This window comes from Hibiscus syriacus, unplaced genomic scaffold, assembly GCF_006381635.1.
Source record: "Hibiscus syriacus cultivar Baekdansim isolate YM2019G1 unplaced genomic scaffold, ASM638163v2 tig00116944_pilon, whole genome shotgun sequence".
In the NCBI taxonomy this organism is placed as follows: domain Eukaryota; kingdom Viridiplantae; phylum Streptophyta; class Magnoliopsida; order Malvales; family Malvaceae; genus Hibiscus; species Hibiscus syriacus.
Window position 1 is genome coordinate 1,353,064 of NW_024063479.1, and position 19,925 is coordinate 1,372,988.

The 19,925-nt window shown below is 36.1% G+C and overlaps 1 protein-coding gene and 1 pseudogene across 1 annotated transcript; both read right to left on the bottom strand.

Annotated features, from left to right (window-relative positions):
* Nucleotides 1-2,041: 2,041 nt before the first annotated feature.
* On the bottom strand, nt 2,042-5,272 carry LOC120188467 (annotated as a pseudogene).
* Nucleotides 5,273-15,121: 9,849 nt separating this feature from the next.
* Nucleotides 15,122-17,995, bottom strand: LOC120188332 (serine/arginine-rich splicing factor SC35-like). The gene is made up of 7 exons (XM_039191783.1): nt 17,904-17,995; nt 17,724-17,801; nt 17,560-17,639; nt 17,364-17,430; nt 17,039-17,110; nt 16,333-16,539; nt 15,122-16,223 (listed from the first exon to the last, which is right to left on the bottom strand). The coding sequence occupies exons 1-7, from the start codon at nt 17,978-17,980 to the stop codon at nt 16,031-16,033; spliced, it is 774 nt and encodes a 257-aa protein (XP_039047714.1). The 5' UTR covers nt 17,981-17,995; the 3' UTR covers nt 15,122-16,030.
* Nucleotides 17,996-19,925: the final 1,930 nt, after the last annotated feature.

The following is a 19,925-nucleotide window of genomic DNA, read 5'->3' on the forward strand; positions in this document are numbered from 1 at the left end:
TTCAAGCTGTTGTCGCAGAGTCATTGAAAATTTTTCTGATCTATTGGGTTCATCTGCCGATTAATACCTCTCTAAAATCTGTGGTTATTAGATTTTGCAGGTATTGTGTGGACTATACGGACTGTGCGTAATGATGCGGTTTTTAACAATAAGCAAGTCGATGCAGAGCGTATCCTAGATCTAGCATTATGAAGGATTGGGTCGTGGGGCAGCTATTTATGGCCTAATTCCATTGTTTCTATAAACGACTTTGTTCGATGTCTTGCTGCGACATCTTTCCATCATGTACCAAAACAAAGACCCATAGTTGGTTCATGGATAGCTCCTCTGCAAGGGAAGCTCAAGTTTAATGTTGATGCCGCTGTCAAAGGTTGCTATGGTGACGCTGGGATAGGGGGTGTTCTTCGAGATTGCACTGAATCGTGTCTGATTCGCTTCTCAAACTCGATTGGATTGTCCGATCCAACGGGAGCAGAACTAACAGCAATTCTCGAAGCCTGCAAACTTTTTCATTCATCGAGATGGTGTAGTCAAGAAGAGCTGATGATCGAATCGGACAACAATTTGACCGTTTGCTGGATCAAAAATCCTAAGCTCTCACCCTCTTCATACGGTGACATTGTCGTAAAATGTGTCGACTTCTGTAAGTCTTTCTCTTGGTCGGTTATTTTTTCGTTCAGAGAAAGAAACCAGGTTGCCCACGATCTGGCCAAAGAAGGTACAGGGAGAAGCCATGATCTAGTTTGGAAGTTGGAGGTTAGTTAATAATGGACACTGGATTGTTTCATGTGATTATAAGTTGATGGAGTTGTTCGTGTAGTATTAAATTGTAGTAGATCGTTTTCAAAGCATTTGGAGAGTAGTAGAGTGCTGTTGGGTGTTCTAATCGACCGCGCTTTGCTCAAATCCTTTAAGCACAACTTAATTTATGTAGGAAGGAAGCTATACTTGGAAAGTTGATTGGTTCGTGACTACAATTTGATGGGGTTTGGTTACATGTGTTGAGCTTGGAAAGTAGATTGTTTTATGAAATTCCAAGCTGATGGCTGCTATATGTGTTTATTGTTAGTGATCTTGTTGAGTCCATTGTAGGTTGTTGGTCAGTTTTGATGTATGGGTAGCTGTTAGTGTATTGATGTTATTTTGCGCACAAATAGTGTTGATTATGCTGGTATCGACTCGGGTACTCTTTTTCCTCAATCTAAGATTAAAGAAGTTTTTTAACGAGTTCTTTTTTATACCGATTTCGCATCGTGTAAGAAGTACCTTAATACAGTCATATTATATTCCCTTTCAAAAAAAAAATAACAATATATATATATATATATAATTTATGTTATATCAAATGAAGTACGGGCACAAATTTTTATCTTAAAAGTTTGGATCAGATAAAATTTTCTTTAATTTAAGTCAAATCAATTGATAAATGAAAGAGTGTAAAACTCTAATCGAATCCTGGTGAGCGAAAATCTGACACAACCATGCCCATCTCCATCCCAATCCTCATTCCTATTAAGATATGCCATTAGCCGATAAGAACATTCTTTTTGTTTTTAAAATTAGATAAAATACATCATAGATCATTGAATTATATTTAAAAAGATAATTTTAATCACTAAAATTCAAAAATTATAAAATAATGATTAAATTTATTAAAAAATGAATGAAATTTTAAGCCTAGACATGGACCAACCAAAGTACGTATGTCACTAAATGCAAGGTGTCATAATCTGATTTGTTGTTATTAAATTACAACATTAGAACTAGTTACCAATTTGGATTTTTGTTTTCCAAATTGATGGACCAATTTGATAAAGTTTGTCAAGTTCAATGTAAATTTGCATAATAAACCAAATTTATTAAAACGGCGATCAACTGTTTCTGTACAACTTTGATACAGTGAGAACTGTGAAAGTAAACAAGACAATAATATATCCAATGCATATAGATCAACAAGACAACAAAATGATACATGTCCAAAAATCTAAGCAGTTTCAGACCAAAAATACTTAATCTCTTACACACCTCGGACTCGGCACACTTCGAGACGATAAAACTCTTCCTCGGTTTATCGGCATGAGCCTTTTTTATGGTGAAATAGAGTTTATAACGGATAAATAATCTTAAGAGACATCAAACAACAGTGCTTTAGGAGATGGGGAGAATGTACATTCACTTTTTCAGAAGCTTCTGTGAGAAAATCCTCTTGGAATATGGGCTGTTGCGCGATATTGCTTTGTGGGACTCTATCGCTTCGATGAGTGAATCGTGCAGGGGTCCCTGACAGGGTAAAGAAGAATAGGAAGATCAATGAAGCGACCGAAATATGCAAACAAGATTGATACTAAAGTGGGATCATTAATTTTGCAGTTCGTAACAATCCATGTTACTAAGAATCGGGATGAATTTCGGATACGGATATGTGTTCAACAAGAAGATGCTCAAATTTTTCTATGTTTTCCCATACATTTGGAAGCTCACACCCCATTCCCATGTTAATATGTGCCTGACACGCATAGTTTAGGAAAAAAATTAACTCGTTCGATCCGCATAGACGAAGTGGGGTGTTGAATGAGGGATTGGAGGAGGATTCACAAGTAATCGAAAAAGGTAATTGATTCTCAAACCTCAGACACGCGGACAACAGTTTGCACAACTTAGTTTGCATGCGGATCTTGTAGCAACTGTTCGAAGTGAGTAGCAGAGAGCAATTCACGAATGATTCTCGACCAGCCGTCATCATTTAACACTGCGAGACATTTTTCAACCACATGGCTGCTGAGCTTCTGTGATGAGAGATGCACATAGTTCCCTTCAACCTGAGAAATCAAAGTTGAAGTGGCAGATGGGATTTTTAACTCCAAGATGAACTGAACAACATAATTTCTGCAAATTTTACAACAAAAATCAGCCGTGAAAAGCAAGAACCCGGCACTCGTTTCAACAATTCCATATACTATCACTAACGAGCATCTACACCAAAAACATTGTCGCTGAGGAGTACTATCGTTACCTAATTAAGTTGTGCTTGAATGATGTACTAATATACAAGAACAAGCACCTGCAATAATTATAGAATAATATTGTATCGATACTTACCCATATGCATCCTGTGCAAGTAGAAGCCCGTTGGCGGATATTTCTTCCACCAACTTTTTTATATATTCCCCAGTTGAATGGTTAATGCATCATTGTATAACACAGCAACCGTGTTGATGAGTAGCGATATCAACACAATACCTTGCAGCGGCGTCAAAAATAAACTAACAAAATGATTGAGAAAAAAAGAAAGAAAACCGTCAAATATCTATGGAGGAAAGCAACAACATCAGAACAAAGCTGAATAAACAACATTTAACAAGCATGCAAGTATCATATCTTGACTGGATTTTAAATAAACGACAAACAATATGTCGCCCTAATAAATCAAGCAGTTTGCTACCATCTGCAAGAAATACCTAACATACAATGCATCACATATAGACCGCAAAAGATGCAGGTTACATTATAGAGCTCGATTAGTTTTTCTAGTCACTTGAACTTAAGAATTCTAACCCTTTTCCGGAAAAATAAAAACATGCTACATGCTATGATATTATTAAAGAGTCATCATGTTCAAACTTCAGACACCAAGATCGTTAACATACAAATGTTCATGGAATATGAGATCATCAAGGCATATGACTAAAGAACATAAGTAGTTCTTCTCGGTTTGGGAACTTTAAAACGTCCACCACCATGAACAGCTCATGGAACTTGCAATTAAGAAGCTCAATCTGGTGGAATTCTACAATGTATCACATTTACTTATAAACATCATTCACGAATCATATAAAGATATAAATTGAGAAATCAAGAGCGAAAATACAAAGCTTACATTGTTATCTTCGCTGCTAAGACATTACAAACAACATTGGACAACGTGGTTTCCATTCAGGTTCTTGATGAGAGATAGAAATCCGGGCTCAAGTGCCGATATAACTAGTGAAATTTGTTGCCTGGTTTTGAGAGTTTCGATCAATTTTTGAACTACACGAGTGCTGAAAGGATGAAAAAGAGAACAATGTTAGAACCAGTGGATATGAAAGCATACAATGCAACGCGTTTGACATATACCCATGAGTGTTTAGAGATATTTTAACAAGCTTCCCCGGTTCTTCGGTAACCATTAACAGAATCTGCATTCTTTGTTCTTCATTACACACTTCCAATAACTTCTGGATGAGGTAATTCCCGAAAGGGTTCATCATAAGTTCAACAACATGATCAATGATCTCCTTAAATATCATTTGCACATCCTGTCGAGTACCCTCGTCAAATAGCCTTTGTAAGAACCTGCAGCCATGTTGATCTTTCGCTATTAAGTAAATGTATCCGCGAGCTTCAGCCAAAGAGTTATACTTAGGTGGCAAAGAGAATGGAGTGTATAACTTAGCATTCTTAGCATTTCCACAAGCGGCTCCAATTTGAGCCTTTTCTAGACGCTTACTAACGCCAATTTCCTGCAGAGAATCCTTGTTTTGATCCCTTGCATAATCTGGCCCCTTGTTTTTCACATAATTCAAACCCTCTCCTTGAATAATGTAACTATCCTCAACAGTATGACATCCATGTGGCATTTTAACATTCAAATGTGATATAGCCATCCCATTGGATAGTGGCAACACACTTTGAGGGTTTGCTTGAATCAACCTTTGAGAACCATGGAAATTCAGCTCACATCGTACTTCGTTCCAACTTGGACCGGTTTGTCGTCTGTAGATTAAAGCATCATTCACCGAAAGCTTACTCAAAGAACTGCTTAAATTCGATACAGAAACTCCTCTGTGATGATAACTAAACCCCAGTTCCCTCTTCTGCCAAGGAGTTCTCATTGATGCACCATTCCAACAATTCATCCTCAGCTGAGAAATCAAAGCATCTCCAGAAAATGCCATATTCATCCCACCATTGAAACTTAATGGAACACTCATTGGAACAGGGGACTGAATTCCCACAACATCAGAAAAACCCTTCCTCAGTTTATCACAAGCCCCGTTGATAAAATCACTCACTCGAATCTCATTCGAGTGAGTGAGAAATCTCTAAAACTAGAATCAACATTCTCTTGATAATTACTGATATACATTTTACTAAGGTCCCTAAAAACACCCATTTAACCATTCAAGCTGTCACTACTACTGGCTTTTCTCCTAACAGATGGATCGAGGAACAGTCCACTAGAACAGTGTGGTTTAAGGTCTTCCAATGGAATTTGGGGTTTGTAATCCATTGTTATAAAGAAGCTTGAGGAAGAACCATCTGACTGTAAAGACAAACCGCTTACAGGGGAAGTACATGTATTATGCACCTTAAAACAACTGAATCAGTAACCAATTGCATTAGTATTATACGATTAAATATGTCATAATTAAAAGTCAATCTACAATCAATCGCGATTATTGCAATTTTAAGCAAAACATTCAAAAATAATATCACTATTTAAGGCTCAATCCCACATAGTATTAGGAACAAGTGTTGGTAATGCTCAATCCCACATAGTATTGGAAATACTATTGGGAATGGTATTTAAGGCTTGGTTTTCTCACTTTCTTGTTGAGTGATATAGAACAAGGGGACTCTCGCGCGTCGCTGCTGTCGCTGCCGCCGTCCGTCTCGTCTCGTGGTTGTGGTCGTGGTAATACGTGTATTCGACACGTCCGCGCGAATACTATCTTTTTAGAGAAAATTCTTAAGAAACAAATGCAATACCACCATTCGTTGCGATTTTGGACTATCGCAACGAATTTGGAATAAATCGCAATGCGAACTTGGACTATCGCATTGCGATTTACATATTCGCATTGCGATAGTCGATTATCGCATTGCGATTTACATATTCGCATTGCGATAGTCCAAGTTCGCATTGCGATAGTCGAAGTTCGCGTTGCGAATCTGGAAATTGATTTGCGATACCGGAAATCGCATTGCGAATTATCGATCGCATTGCGATTTAGTTGGTCATTTTGGCAAATATAGAAAAAATTGGTTAAAATCGTATATTATAAGGCATTTTTGGTGAGGTTATTTTCTCATAAATATAATATCAAATATATAATAAAAATAAATACAAATTTATAAAAATGATATATTTTTTAACAAAAGCAGAACAAGCAGAATGAAAGACTGATTCTTTCTTTCAAAGTTTCTTCTTCTTAAGCATTTTCTTTTTACCTTTTCAATACTACTTAAATAGGCAACAAATTACTTATCCTACGCTCTCACTCATATGTGTGAATCACACTCTCTGCTCGAACTGGTACGGTGGTCTGATTTTGAATTTTTCATCCTTCTATTTTAGGTTTAATATGTATTTTGACCCTTGTATTATAGTTAAATTTTTTTCTCATTTTGTCATGTGCCCTATTATTCCATTAATACATTACTTCTCATCTTTTTAATAATTTCGAGTGATTAGATAATATATTTAACATTCTTATATGAAAAAATCTTCTATTTCTTTACTTTATTATTGAACTTTATAGATTTACATGTGTGAACTAATATTGTATTATTAACACCCTTTTCAATGTTTTTTTTAATTAATATTCAAAGTTCATCAAATTATGTTAAAATAATTACTTTTGATTATTATATTTTATAAAAGTTATAGAATATCACTATAATGTTATGATAAATATTAAAAATTAATAAATTTAATAATCCACGTTACGTGTCTATTTCTCTTCTATCCTTTCGAGGAAATTGTTGATTCGTGATGCTTCTCTTCTAAGTTTGCCAAAAGAAATTAATGAATGAGTAATTTTGATTCATTAATTGTAATTAATATATAATTAATCAAAGCCTGTCTTTTGAATAATAATAATCTTTATCCTTTGGCTACGTTCAAAATAACATTAATTACTGGGGGTGGGGGAAATAACAAAATACACTTACTATTTCTTCAAGCCTTTAATTATTTTTCTAAGAATCTTTTATTGTTTGATAGTTATATAGATTTTTTTAGTATATTTGAAATCGGATTAAGTTGGACATATACAACGAGGAAACAAAATTATTCCGGTGTTATTTTTATCGATAAAACTCGAACATAAAACATTATTAAAGAGAATTTATCAAATTGGACCTATATAATGTTGTTCTCTTTAAAGATATTAGATTCGAGCAATTATGCATGTAAAGTGTGTTGTGTCAATGATTAAAAACAATTATGAACAACTTTATTTTGTAATCATTCTAAATTATTAAAAAAACTACTGAAGAAATATAAAATTATTTATCATTTGATCTAACGGGATAAAATAAATTTAAACCGAACTCCTTTCCTTTATTTTTCATAAAGATTGACTTTTATACTTTGCCTTTAGACCCTTAAAGAAATCATGATACAATAGATCAGTCCAATTGAAAATGTATTATATCAATATAATAAAATACTCACATATTTTGTTGGATTTTAATTAAATTTTTTGATAAAATGCTTTTATTATGCATTCTCCTAATTTGGTTACTCATTAATAGATTGGTTGTTTATTTAAGTTACAGTTGTTTGTGGCAGTCTTTGTTGTGCACAGTGGTACATGAAAATCATTTCATAGACGACCTAAATAGCATATTAATTCTCCCTACCAAAGATCCTATACTATTTAGTAATAGAATTTGGGTCTATGAATAAAGGGTACAACTATTGAAAACCGAAAATAATAATCATAATATTATTTTAATATTTTTTATATTCAGTTTATGGTTTTTATTCAAAACTTATAATCAATTTTCTCAAAAATACCATTACAAAAATTCATTAAATAACTTCAGTAATAAAAAAATATTATTCTCCTAATAATTAAATATATATATTATTAATCGATCAAAATTATTTTAAACAAATATTATCTTAAAATTACTCGTATTCAAAAAGAAAATACAACCACAATAAAGATAATCAATATTTTATAAGTTCGAGGTTTTAGAAGGACAGAAACAACGGACGAAGAATTTTTATCTCAGATGAGATGAACATTTTCACATGTATTCAACCGGAGAGAAGTTTCTCGGAGTAAGAATATATATAATTTCTTTTTAGATAATATGAGATGTTTATAAAGGGCGTTTTTCCCGAAATATCACATTTTACCATTAATTTTCTATGTCAGACACCCTTCAGAATATTTTTCCCGATCTAACACCCTTTGCAGTAAGGCGCGCCCCTGCAACGCGCATTACGTTGATCTGGCGCCACGTGGGGTAAGGCGCACCCCCTGCAACGCGCATTACGCTGATCTGGCGCCACGTGGGGTAAGACGCGCCCCTACAGCGCGCCTTATGCTGACATGGACACACGTGTCTAAAGCGCGGCCCCTAGGGCGCGCCTTATGCCACGTAGGGCTATAGCGCGGGGCAGGGACCGCGTTTTTCAATTATCACATGCTCAATTATTATACATGCATAATACAAGGTGCGGTGTAGGGACTGCGCCTTGCATAATTTACCCGGACTTCTCGGCTTTAAAGCATCATCTCTCGGCTATAAATAGCCCTCTCCCCGTAAACTCTCTCACAATTCCCTCTCAACCGAGAAATTAATACAACAATCTTTTCAACCAGTAAATAACACCTGACAATCCTCTTATATTTGATTCAGAAGTTCGTTCGATCTTTCGTTATAAGGTAATTTTGTTATAATATTTTTTTATTATACTTATTGTTTATTATGATTATTTGAAGAAAATTAAATTATAGTAATTGTTTTCAATTAATTTCCGTGCCAGTTCAAGAAGAAAACGGGAGCATACATCGCAATATTTTTGTAGTGTAGGCAATAATATAAAATTATATTATTTAAATTATTTACGTTTATGTGTAAAAATTTTATTGTGTTATATTTTTTGTTCATATATTATTTTTTTAATCAGATTTGTTTCAGTTTTTTTTTGCAGATATAATATTACCGCACTTTTTAACTCTAAGAATGGCGCGACTTTCAGATATTGTTTATTATGATGGAGAAATTCGAGAAGATGAAACCGGCGTTGTTTTCGTATCAAATGAGCGTGTTAAAATATCATTCAAGAGAAACATAACTCTTGAGGAGCTGATAACGAAGATTTCGAGGAAGATTCATGTTGGAAGTAGTAGAAGAATGTCGTCGTTGCAGTACAGATTTCCAATATCATTGTTGTCATTAACTTATACAACGTTCGATCTATCGAACAATGATGATGTTGAAATGATGGTTGATTCTCAAAGTAATTATTCAAACGGCGATATTGAGATGTATACAAAGTTTGTTCAAGTGTGTGTTGTTCGGGGTTAGTCATTAAGCTCCCATTATGGGCTGGCTGAAGAAGTTGATCAAGTTGACAGCCCGACTACAGTAATGTGTAATGATTTTAACGCCATAATGGGAAATATGCATTATGGTGCCGTCACATCAACTTCAATGGTGAGACATTCATTCGCAACTCCTTCCGATATATACCGAGGTGGATCCACGAATAATCCGTAGGACAACATCGCGTCCTGTTTAAGGGGAAGCCATTCATCTGCAAATTTCTTTGACCTTAATATGGAGATGCCATCGACGCAACAATCTGTGCAGTTTCCATTTGACACGATGGTTTCAAGCTCCAGGGGGAGGCATTCAACTGCGAGCTTTTTAGATCTCAATGTCGATATGTCTTCTAGTTCAAGGGGAAGACGTGCATGTAGTAGGTTCTTCGACCTAAATGTGGAGAGCATGGATGAACCATCATCTCCACCAGAAGAACCGCTTCGTGAGCCTGGTGCGGATAGTGCTGAGACTGGACTATTCATTCACCCAGAATCACCGCAATTCAACTCCGATGATAATGATAATGTAAATGAAGTTCCATTAAATGTGGCACAAACTGACCCAACACACATGTATGAAGCTGCTTATGGTGCAATGTACGGGCTAGAATTTACGGATATGCCTCATCTCGGTAACTATGGATATTACTCATCAATAAATAATGGTGAGTTATCTTTAGGCATGGAGTTTTCAAGCAAAGAAGAAGCGATGATGGTTATAAAAAATTGCAATATCTATAATTCTGTTCAATCGAGAGTCGACCGCTCCTCGGCAAGAAAATATGTATGCTACAGTGCCCGACGCGAAAACGGATGCAATTGGATGGTTCGCGTATCGAAGAGGAAGAGTAAAAACAACAGATGGAAACTAACAGTATACAACGGTCCTCACACATGTTGTGCTAGAGGGGTCAACCAAGATCATCCCAACTTGGACTCTGAAGTGATATGCCAAGCCATCATGCCCATGGTAAAAGCAAGCTCTCATATAGTTGTTGATGTGTTGATTTCAGCTATACAATCGCAGTATAGGTACACTGTCTCATATAAAAAAGCTTGGTTGGCAAAACAAAATGTCATTGTCAAACGTCATGGTGAATGGGATGCATCTTACAACGAACTTCCAGGCTAGTTTAGGTTGGATTTGAGGTTGAATCCTGGGACAATTGTGGACTTCGAAACCTCCTATGCATACCATAATGATTGAGTTATTCGCGATCGATGTCAATTCTACCGGGTTTTTTGGACTTACCCACAGTGTATTAATGCTGTCAAATATTGCAAGTCTGTGGTTCAGATCGACGAGACTTTCTTGTATGGAAAATGCAAGCAAGTTTTATTATTGACAGTTGTCCAAGATGGCAATCGCAACATTCTTTCAGTTACTTTTGCTCTTATTGAATGAGAAGATACATATTCTTGGGTTGTTTTTCTCCGAAACTTACATGCACATGTTATCACGAGGGAAAAAATATGTGTCATTTCAGATCGCGGAGTTGGGATCAAAGCAACAATGGAGTCTTTGGGTCCAATGTGGCAACCACCCTTTGTCCAACATAGGTATTGTCTCCGACACATTGATGCGAACTACCATGGAATGTACAAGAAGAATGATGAGCGTCAATTAATTGTGCACATGGATAAGTGAAACTGATGTAGTTTGTTTTCTTTTGATCATTTAAATTTTGCAAAGAAAACAAGTTAGTAAGTTATACATTTTTTGATCAGGTTACGAACTACTTCCTCAAACGTTTGAATCAATGCTTCAAGATTTACGGGAAAAAAACGAGGAAGGATACGATTACACCAGCCTCATCGATAAAGAAATGTGGACGAACGCATATGATGATAGATATCAATATGGACACATGAAGACCAACTTGGCTGAGACAATCAATTCAACCTTAAAGAGTGCACGTCACTTACCTGTAGAGGCTTTGGTAAAAACTACATATTTTCGTTTGGGGCGCTTTTTGCGAAGCTTGGGGGACAAGCTCAAACCTTGATGCAAGGCGGTTATGTCTATCACCCAAGATTAGTTGTATATCTACAAAAAAAAAATTGTTGCATCAAATGTTTCGTGTTACAGAGTTACCGCGACCTCTTCATGGGATTGAAGCTGTGTCGTTAAGAGTAAATCTACGGAACAAAACGTGCGACTGTGGCTCGCATACACGTCAAGACTATAATTATTTTGTGGATCCCTTATACATACTATCTGAAGTTTTTAAGGTATAAGAATTTGAGTTCCCCCCATAGGTAATGACATAGACCCTGATGAGGTTCAGGATTGGCTTCCGATTGTACCAAATTCGACTTTATTGAAGGAGTGTGGTCACCCAAAATCCAATCGAATTCATTGTGATATGGATATTCGAGAAAGATCTAGACAAGACAGAAGATGTGGGCATTGTAGAAACCCAGGACACACTAGAAAAACATGTCCACTTCTACTGTCATCAAGTAACAATTGATGAGAAACTGATGAAATTGTTTATCAAATAATAATTATTGTACTTTAATTTGCATTTACTTCAAGTTAATGTCATTCGATAACCACTGATGAAGATTAAAAAAATGATACAAGAATACGAGATTGGACGTTGGCGTTATACGTGATTATAATAAAAGAGATAATAAGTGATAAACTGAAGAAAGTTATCGAACACAATTATTAAATTTTATCAAACTAATAACAATTTGGTATTTGAATATAATTTTAAATACAACAAACTTACAATAAGTATTAAATGATAATCAAATTACAATAACTGATATTAAATGGTAAAAAACAAAATTAACCAAAATACATTAACAAAATGTCCAACAAATTTAATAAAATAAATTAAAATAAATCCAAACAAATTAACGAAATAAAGTAAGTATTAAATGATAAATAATAAAAAATTACAATAAAAAATCAAATAAACAACTAAATACAAATATAATAAAAAAATAAAATCTATCGATGTATGCGACACGAATGTGTTCCGCAGGGCGGTGGCTGTCGATCTCGATGAAGATTTCTCCTTATCACTGGTTGTGACTCCTCGTTGTCATCATCATCACCATAATCGTCGTCGTCGTCGTCTTGAGAAGCTACATTAGGTTGATGAGGAAGTGATGACGATGAAACACCTCCATAGAATAAGGACCCTGGAGGTGTATGACTGACTATCCCACCGACTTGCGAAAACTGGGAAAACTCATAAAACCCAGACATCGCTGAGTGTGAAAACTGTACAAGAGGTGTGTGCTGCGGCCATGGGTGATGAGGCTGAACCCGCAAAATGTGGGCATATGAATCCCAAGTCGGATATGCAAATATAGACCCATAATATCCTCCATAAGGGGTCATATAACTATATAACGGTAGCGGCGACAAGGTCATAAAACCAGGTGACGGTAGCGGCGGCGGCATCGGGTAAGGTCTTTCTGGTGCAGCTGAGGATAAACCGGAAGCACATGCTCTCTGTCAACGAGTCGGGGGACGATGGCGCTGTATCGGTGAACGTCTCTATCGACGTTGCTGAAAGGTCAACCCTCGTGTATCCTCGGAAAGCAGAAACGGTTTCTCGTTACTATTGAACCACTCATAATAATCATCAACAAACGTCAAGTGGTCAACAAAAATTGGCTCTCTACGGGAAAGACACCGATGTCGATCCTCCCACAACACGACCCACTCATTATGCCTCATCAGCCAATCTGTGTCGGTCTTGCCGCGTCTATCTGTGTTATGCAACTCGTCCATATTGCGAGGTGCTTCCGGAATTGGTTGAAAACAACCAAATTGCCGGAGCACGCAATTAGTGGAGTGTCACTCGACGATCGCATAACAGATCAAAGGGACCACCGCTATCCAAACATCTGATGGGCCCCTCAACTCTGGTGTGATCACCATCCTTACATCATCATTAAAATATGACATCAATTCAAACTAAAACAAATATATATAATTTTTATCAAAATAATAATCCAATTATACAACTATAATCTAAAATCGATTTTTAAACATTAAAAATGCATAGCTGTGTGTCAGCCTTCTGATCGATTAACACCCTAATTTTTTCTAAATCATCAGGTAGCTCATGATGATTTTTCCTATCAGTAGACCACCTATTCAAGGAAAATAAAATTTATTATACATTGTATAAAATTATTAATATACGAAATCAGTTTTATAATTACCTCAATAGTAGCGGAAATACAAATGGGTTCTTGACAACGGGACATAAAAAGGGCAATCGATACCATGCCCAAGACTGTAGCAGCAGGAGACATCCGTCGATAGCATTTTTCCTGTAGTCAGTGGCTCGACACATCTCCCTGTAAAGGAAAGCCAAAACTGTTGAGCCCCAACTAAGTGATCCGGCCAGACGAAAGTCGCCAAGATGTCACAACCACATATAGTGAACTTGGTTACGCGATTTGTCCAGCATCAGCAACCCTCCTATCAGTTGCATTATGTATGCCCGTGCATACATTTTAACTTCATCATCAGATACGTCCTCGCTCAACTCCCAAAAATTGACATCTAACCAATTTAACGGTATCCGACCACCGTTAAAACTTTCCGGGACACGTCCTAGATACTCCCGGCACAAAGCAATCCATGAACCGTACGCCATCCCCGATATCACATCTTCATCCACCGAAAACCCCAGGTGCATAGAAACATCCTCAAGTGTAATCGTGCACTCTCCACACGGAAGATGGAATGTGTGAGTCAGCAATAAGGTCTGGTTCTATCTTACAGTGACTCTTATATCTACCTATGTGACCGAATCCAGCTTCTACTAAATACAGCAAGACATGGCTAGGTATCACTAACTTAATGTTCCTAATAAAAGGATCTAATACACGGTCCCTCTCCTACAATTAAATAATTACAAAAATTAATTTTTAAACTAATAATCATGCATTAAATAAATAAATAAATTATTACTAATAATTTAAATTAAATTAAAACGTTAAAATGTTACCGTATCAACAAAATGTCGCGATATATGATTTCCATCCAAGCGAAGTAGACCGCCTTCCATTTTATATCTGCAAAAAAAAATTAAATAAATTAAATATTAAAAAATTTAAATACTTAAATAAATTAAAAACAAAATATTAAATATAATAAAATATACCTTAAACAGTTATAAGAGAATATAAGAGTATTTGAAAGAAGTTGAGATGATTTGATGTGATGAAAGTGATTGAGAATGTGATATTTATAGGGAGGGGGTGGGGGTGTGAATGGTCGGGATAGGTGGATAATTAAACCTAAGGCGCGTCGTAGGGGGCGTACCTTTCAGACACGTGTCAGCTTCAAAGGTAAGGCGCGGCCCTTACCTCGCGCTATAGCCTTACGTGGCGTAAGGCGCGCCCCAGGGGCCGTGCTTTAGGCACGTGTGTCCATGTCAGCATAAGGCGTGCTACAGGGGCGCACCTTACCCCACGTAACGCCAGATCAACGTAAAGCGCGCTACATGGGACGCGCTACTGCAAAGGATGTTAAATCGAAAAAAATAATCTAAAGGGTGCCTGAGAGAGAAAATTAATAGTAAAAGGTGATATTTCAGAAAAAACACCTTTATAAAATAATATCTTTTAGAAGAATTTAATCTATTAATAAAATATACACACCGCAAATATAATTATTCAAATTTAAACTCTCTAAAATAGCTAATATTCACTTTTTTATCACTGAACAAATGAGCAAACAGTGATCTGTTTTAGATCACAGTCATCATTATAACAGTCGTAAACGAATCTTAATTTTGGAACAGAAAAAGAATCGACTGATAATATAGTGTAAAACTGACATGACTCCGAAGAAATCGCTGCGACAGCCCGCTTCAAGCAGAACAACAGGAAAGCCATGCAAACGCTAAGACCATAATCAACGTTACTCAAGAGCCTGCTACAGGTTATTTGTTGGTAGGCTACGGTTAAACACGAACCATATGTTTCTTACAACAGACCGGCACAACCATCACTTCGCAGCTACAGACATGGACAACTTCGCTACATCTCAAAATATTAGGGTGCGGTTAAACATGAATACCGAAATATATGAATGAAACAGTTACAGAGGGGGAAAAAGGTTATATGGTTCGATGAGGTTCAGGTCTCATGCATGGCATTCAACTATATGTCGGTGCCGACTTTTGAAAACAGTAAATCCAGGGGATAGATTAAAAGGAATATCAAACACCTGAATGATGCAGAGGCATTCCAAAAATCAAAACTTTTGACTACAGATCTTACCAATTATCATATCAGTTAAAAAAAAAATACTTAACAGACTGTCCCCTGCAATCAGCATACACCAGCATCACAATCACGATCATTCATCTACAGACATAAACAGCATCAACAGCCACATCATGCCCATTTTCTCAGGTCACTCTTTCCCCGAACATCGCTATAAAACCCAACAGATGGTTTGAGATGAATCAGCATTCATAGAATGTGGAAAACACAATAACTAGAAAAGAAAGACAAGGAAAACTTTGATAAAGTGGATCCATGAGATTAGTTAGGGAGACAAGTAACAAGAAAAAATAACAAAAGATTACTTCACAAAATCTTTGGTCGGTACTGCAACACCAAGCTAGAAACTACATAAGTTTAGAACTGCTTTCAGAGATAATTTTACTAGAAAAGATTAAATAAAGAGATGGGGAAAAGAATATATTAGAAAGTCAAACATCAACATCAGATTTCCGAGGAGATGGGCTACGAGAATCAGCAAGACGGCCCAGTGGTGAAACCCTTCGAGGACTTGGAGATCCTCCGTCACGGCTGCGTCTGTCAGGACTTTCACCCCTGGGAGAAGATGCCTTGCGTGGGGAAAGACTCTTCCGAGGACTAGGGTTGCGGCGAGCAGGAGAAGCACTGAAATAAAAGGGTATCATCAGATTCAACACAAAGATGAAGCATAAAAGAATTGGAAAATAAAAGAAAATGGGCACTCTGATGTGAGAGCAAAGTAAAAAATATAAACCTCATTGATCGACTGCCACTCCGCCGATCATCATCATAGCGCCCTCTTCCTTGACCTTTAGAATAGGCAGGACTTGCACTCCGGCTCCTGCTTCGACGTCGAGAGTCTCTGTCTTTCCCACGATATCGATCACGTTCATACCGGTCATAACTCCTAGTACGACTTCTTTTCCTATAATCCCTATCTCTGTAATAATCATCCCGGTGCCTGAAGATATTGAATACAATACATATCAGATGATTATAGATAAGATCATAAATAAACATAATTAATCCCTAATTTTTTTTGCTATCAAAACAAGCTTAAAAGCATCACATATACAAACCAAGCAGGCTTCCCCTTTTAAACTCAAATCAGATAAAAGTTAATTTAGAAATGTCAAGATGTAAACTGCCCAAAAACCAGTTTGTCAAATTCAATTCAGGAGCAAGCAGATAAATATTGACTTAATTTAGTTGTTTAGAGCAACCGACACCTAACACCATCATGTTCATACTACATAATCAAGACTACTACATCAGTTCCTAAGGAAAAGGCAAAACATTATTCTTTCATAAATATCACCCATAATTTATCATAAAGGTGGGGACAAGATAAAATAGAAAATGTAATTATTGTTCAAAAATGAAAATGAAAATGAAAAATCAAAAGTCGTCGAAGCAGTAAGCAGGAAAAAAAAAGGGGGGGGGGGATGACATGACTTAACCTTCTGCGAGGGCTGCGACTTCTCGACCTGTATCTTGACCTTGAAACTGGTTCAACAACCCTTCCTTTATGACTGAAAGAAATAGTACAGCAGAGACCTTAACACTGAAACTACTAGAAATATTAAAAACATGCGAGATAAGGAGATATACTGATAAGAAAGTTCAGAAAAAATTAAAAAGAAAAAAAATGGCTTGCATTGCACCACAACAGTTTCACTAAATAAATGATCACGCAGCATATATCATTTTTACATAAAGCTCACAATCTGTTCAGGTGTAAAAGCAATTGAATAATAATTGAACAAATGCCAGCACACAACTTACATCCTCTCTGCATTAGGCCCATATTTCGCAAATTGAACTGTTATCTCCCGACCATCAACGACTCTCCCTGCAAGATGAGGGAAAATTTCACATACTGTAACCAGTTATCTACAAAATTATGGCAATACCGCAATCAATAGGAAACTTTTCGCAAAAAATAAAAAATCTCGAGTGATAGGAGATGAAGATGGGCTACCATCGAGCCTATCCACAGCTTTCTGCGCCTCGTCTGCATACTGATAGCGAACAAATGCAAAGCCTCGAGAATCGCCAGTTCTATCATAATCAAAACTATTCTCTTATAAACTCCCAACAACAACAAGAGAGGAATTAAGTTTTATCGATAGGAAGAACAATAACCTTCGATCTTTGAGGATGAAGATGCCAACAACTTTCCCGTACTTGTCGAACAACGGAAACAAATCATCATCGGTCGTTAATGAACAAATTCAAAACCAAACAAAAGATATTTAGCTGATAGTATAATCAAACTTTCAGCAAAGAAGAAATCAACGAGGGAGCCATGGAAAGAGAAGCTTACGGAAGGTGATGTTGAGGACGAGAAGAGAGTAGGTGTCGGAGATATCGGGAGGGCCTGATCTTCCAATGTGAGACATTTGTTTCGCAGATGATAAATTACGAAAAAGAAACTGGGAAAAAAGGATCGACGATAAAAATGTTTTTAGGGGCGATTGGATTATGGAATTCAAGATTTCTGCTGGAATATTTTTTTTAGATTCAAATTCTCATGTTTAGATGAGAAATATTTTTAATAGGGAGTAATGATTTGTAGATGCTCGTTTTGACCGAGTTTATAAAAAATCGCTTGCAACCCGTACCCAAATCATTTGGAAGCTCAAATCAGTCCAAAAATAACAGGATTATCATTCCAGTTGCTAGTCCACATGAAGTCCTGCAAAACAAAAACGATTATGGGGTAGCAAGCGGTTATGGGAGAGAAATGCACTGTTGATCGTGGGAGGATACTTGGGTAATTAAAAAAACGGTACAGAGTCAATTTTTGGGAAACAATTAACCACTGAAAATGGGGAATCAGATAACAAGGAAAAAAAGGGGGAGAGAAAATTAAAAAAAAAAAAAGACGGACACAGAACAGAGAATTTTACACAGACAAGGGAAAAAAGGAGATTAGCCGAGAAAGAGACCACTAGAGGACGGAAACAAAAATCAACGAGGAGTCATCGGAGAAAAATATTAACCATCACGAGAGGACGAGATACCGAAAACGCTAGTAGCTATCATCAATTTCGCGGTGTAAAAGGATACGACAAGAAACAATAGTGTAACCTTACAATTCAGAAACAAAGAAAGCAATAGAGGTATTTTTCCGAGGAATTCTTCTTCAATTGTTTTTGTTTTCTTTCGTTTTTGTGAGTGTGCTAATACTATTTTGAATTAAATAAAAAAAGAATTTGGGGTTAAACCACTTGGGTTATACGAATTCAAATGGAGTCTTGTTGATTCCATTCGTTCTACGTTCGAGCTATGTCAAAAAAAGAGAGAGTTGAAATCAGATTAGTAAATATAAGTTGAAACAAGACAAAGTGCAGGGGAAAAGAGAAGGAAACTTACCTTTTTTTCTTCGCTTTCTTTCGCCGTTGGGTTGTCGGTCAGTTGAGGTGATGTATGGTTGCAGTCGAAAGGAGGTTGGCCACCAAGGTGTAGTGGCCGAATGGTGGCCAAACGTTGGCCATGGGTCATGCGTGAGAGGTATGAGAGAGGAGAAGATGAGTGAAGAGCTTGAGCGGCTCTGCTTGAAGATTAGGCTAGTTTAGTAGTTTACTTAGGTTATATATTAATAGTTTCGGGTAAATTAGAATTTAGGCCTTCACAATTTATGCTCTCTTTTACAAAGCAACCCCTTTCTTATATTAATTTTCTTGTTTCGTTTCAAATGTGCATGTACTATTTATGTTATTTTGCATATTATCTTAATTTAAACCAAATAGGATAAATTGTATATAAGATCCTCTAGATTCATGTGCACTTTTGTTTAAGTCGTTAGTTTGTTTCTAATTTTATATGCTTAATTTTACGTACATTTAAATTGGGTTTTTTTATATGTATGTACATATCTTTTTTAAATTTTGTAGTTTAACATATCATGTTTTTATTTTTTATTTTGATTCACATTTGTACGTTATAGGTTAATATGCATTGTTATAGTTTTTAATTTTAAATATATGTAATTTTTTTGTATGTCACGTTGTATGCTATTTTTTTAAATTTTGTTTTTGTTTAATTAATTTTGACATGACATCCTTTTTTGCACGATTCGCATGGTAACCTCATTTGCATAACTCGACATATTACATAATTGAATTAAGGGTAATACACTTTTAATTTAAAATTTTTTGTATGTCACGTTGTATGCTATTTTTTTTAATTTTGTTTTTGTTTAATTAATTTTGACATGACATCCTTTTTTGCACGATTCGCATGGTAACCTCATTTGCATAACTCGACATATTATATAATTGAATTAAGGGTAATACACTTTTAATTTAAAATTATTTTAAGTGAGTTGTCATAACGCATTTG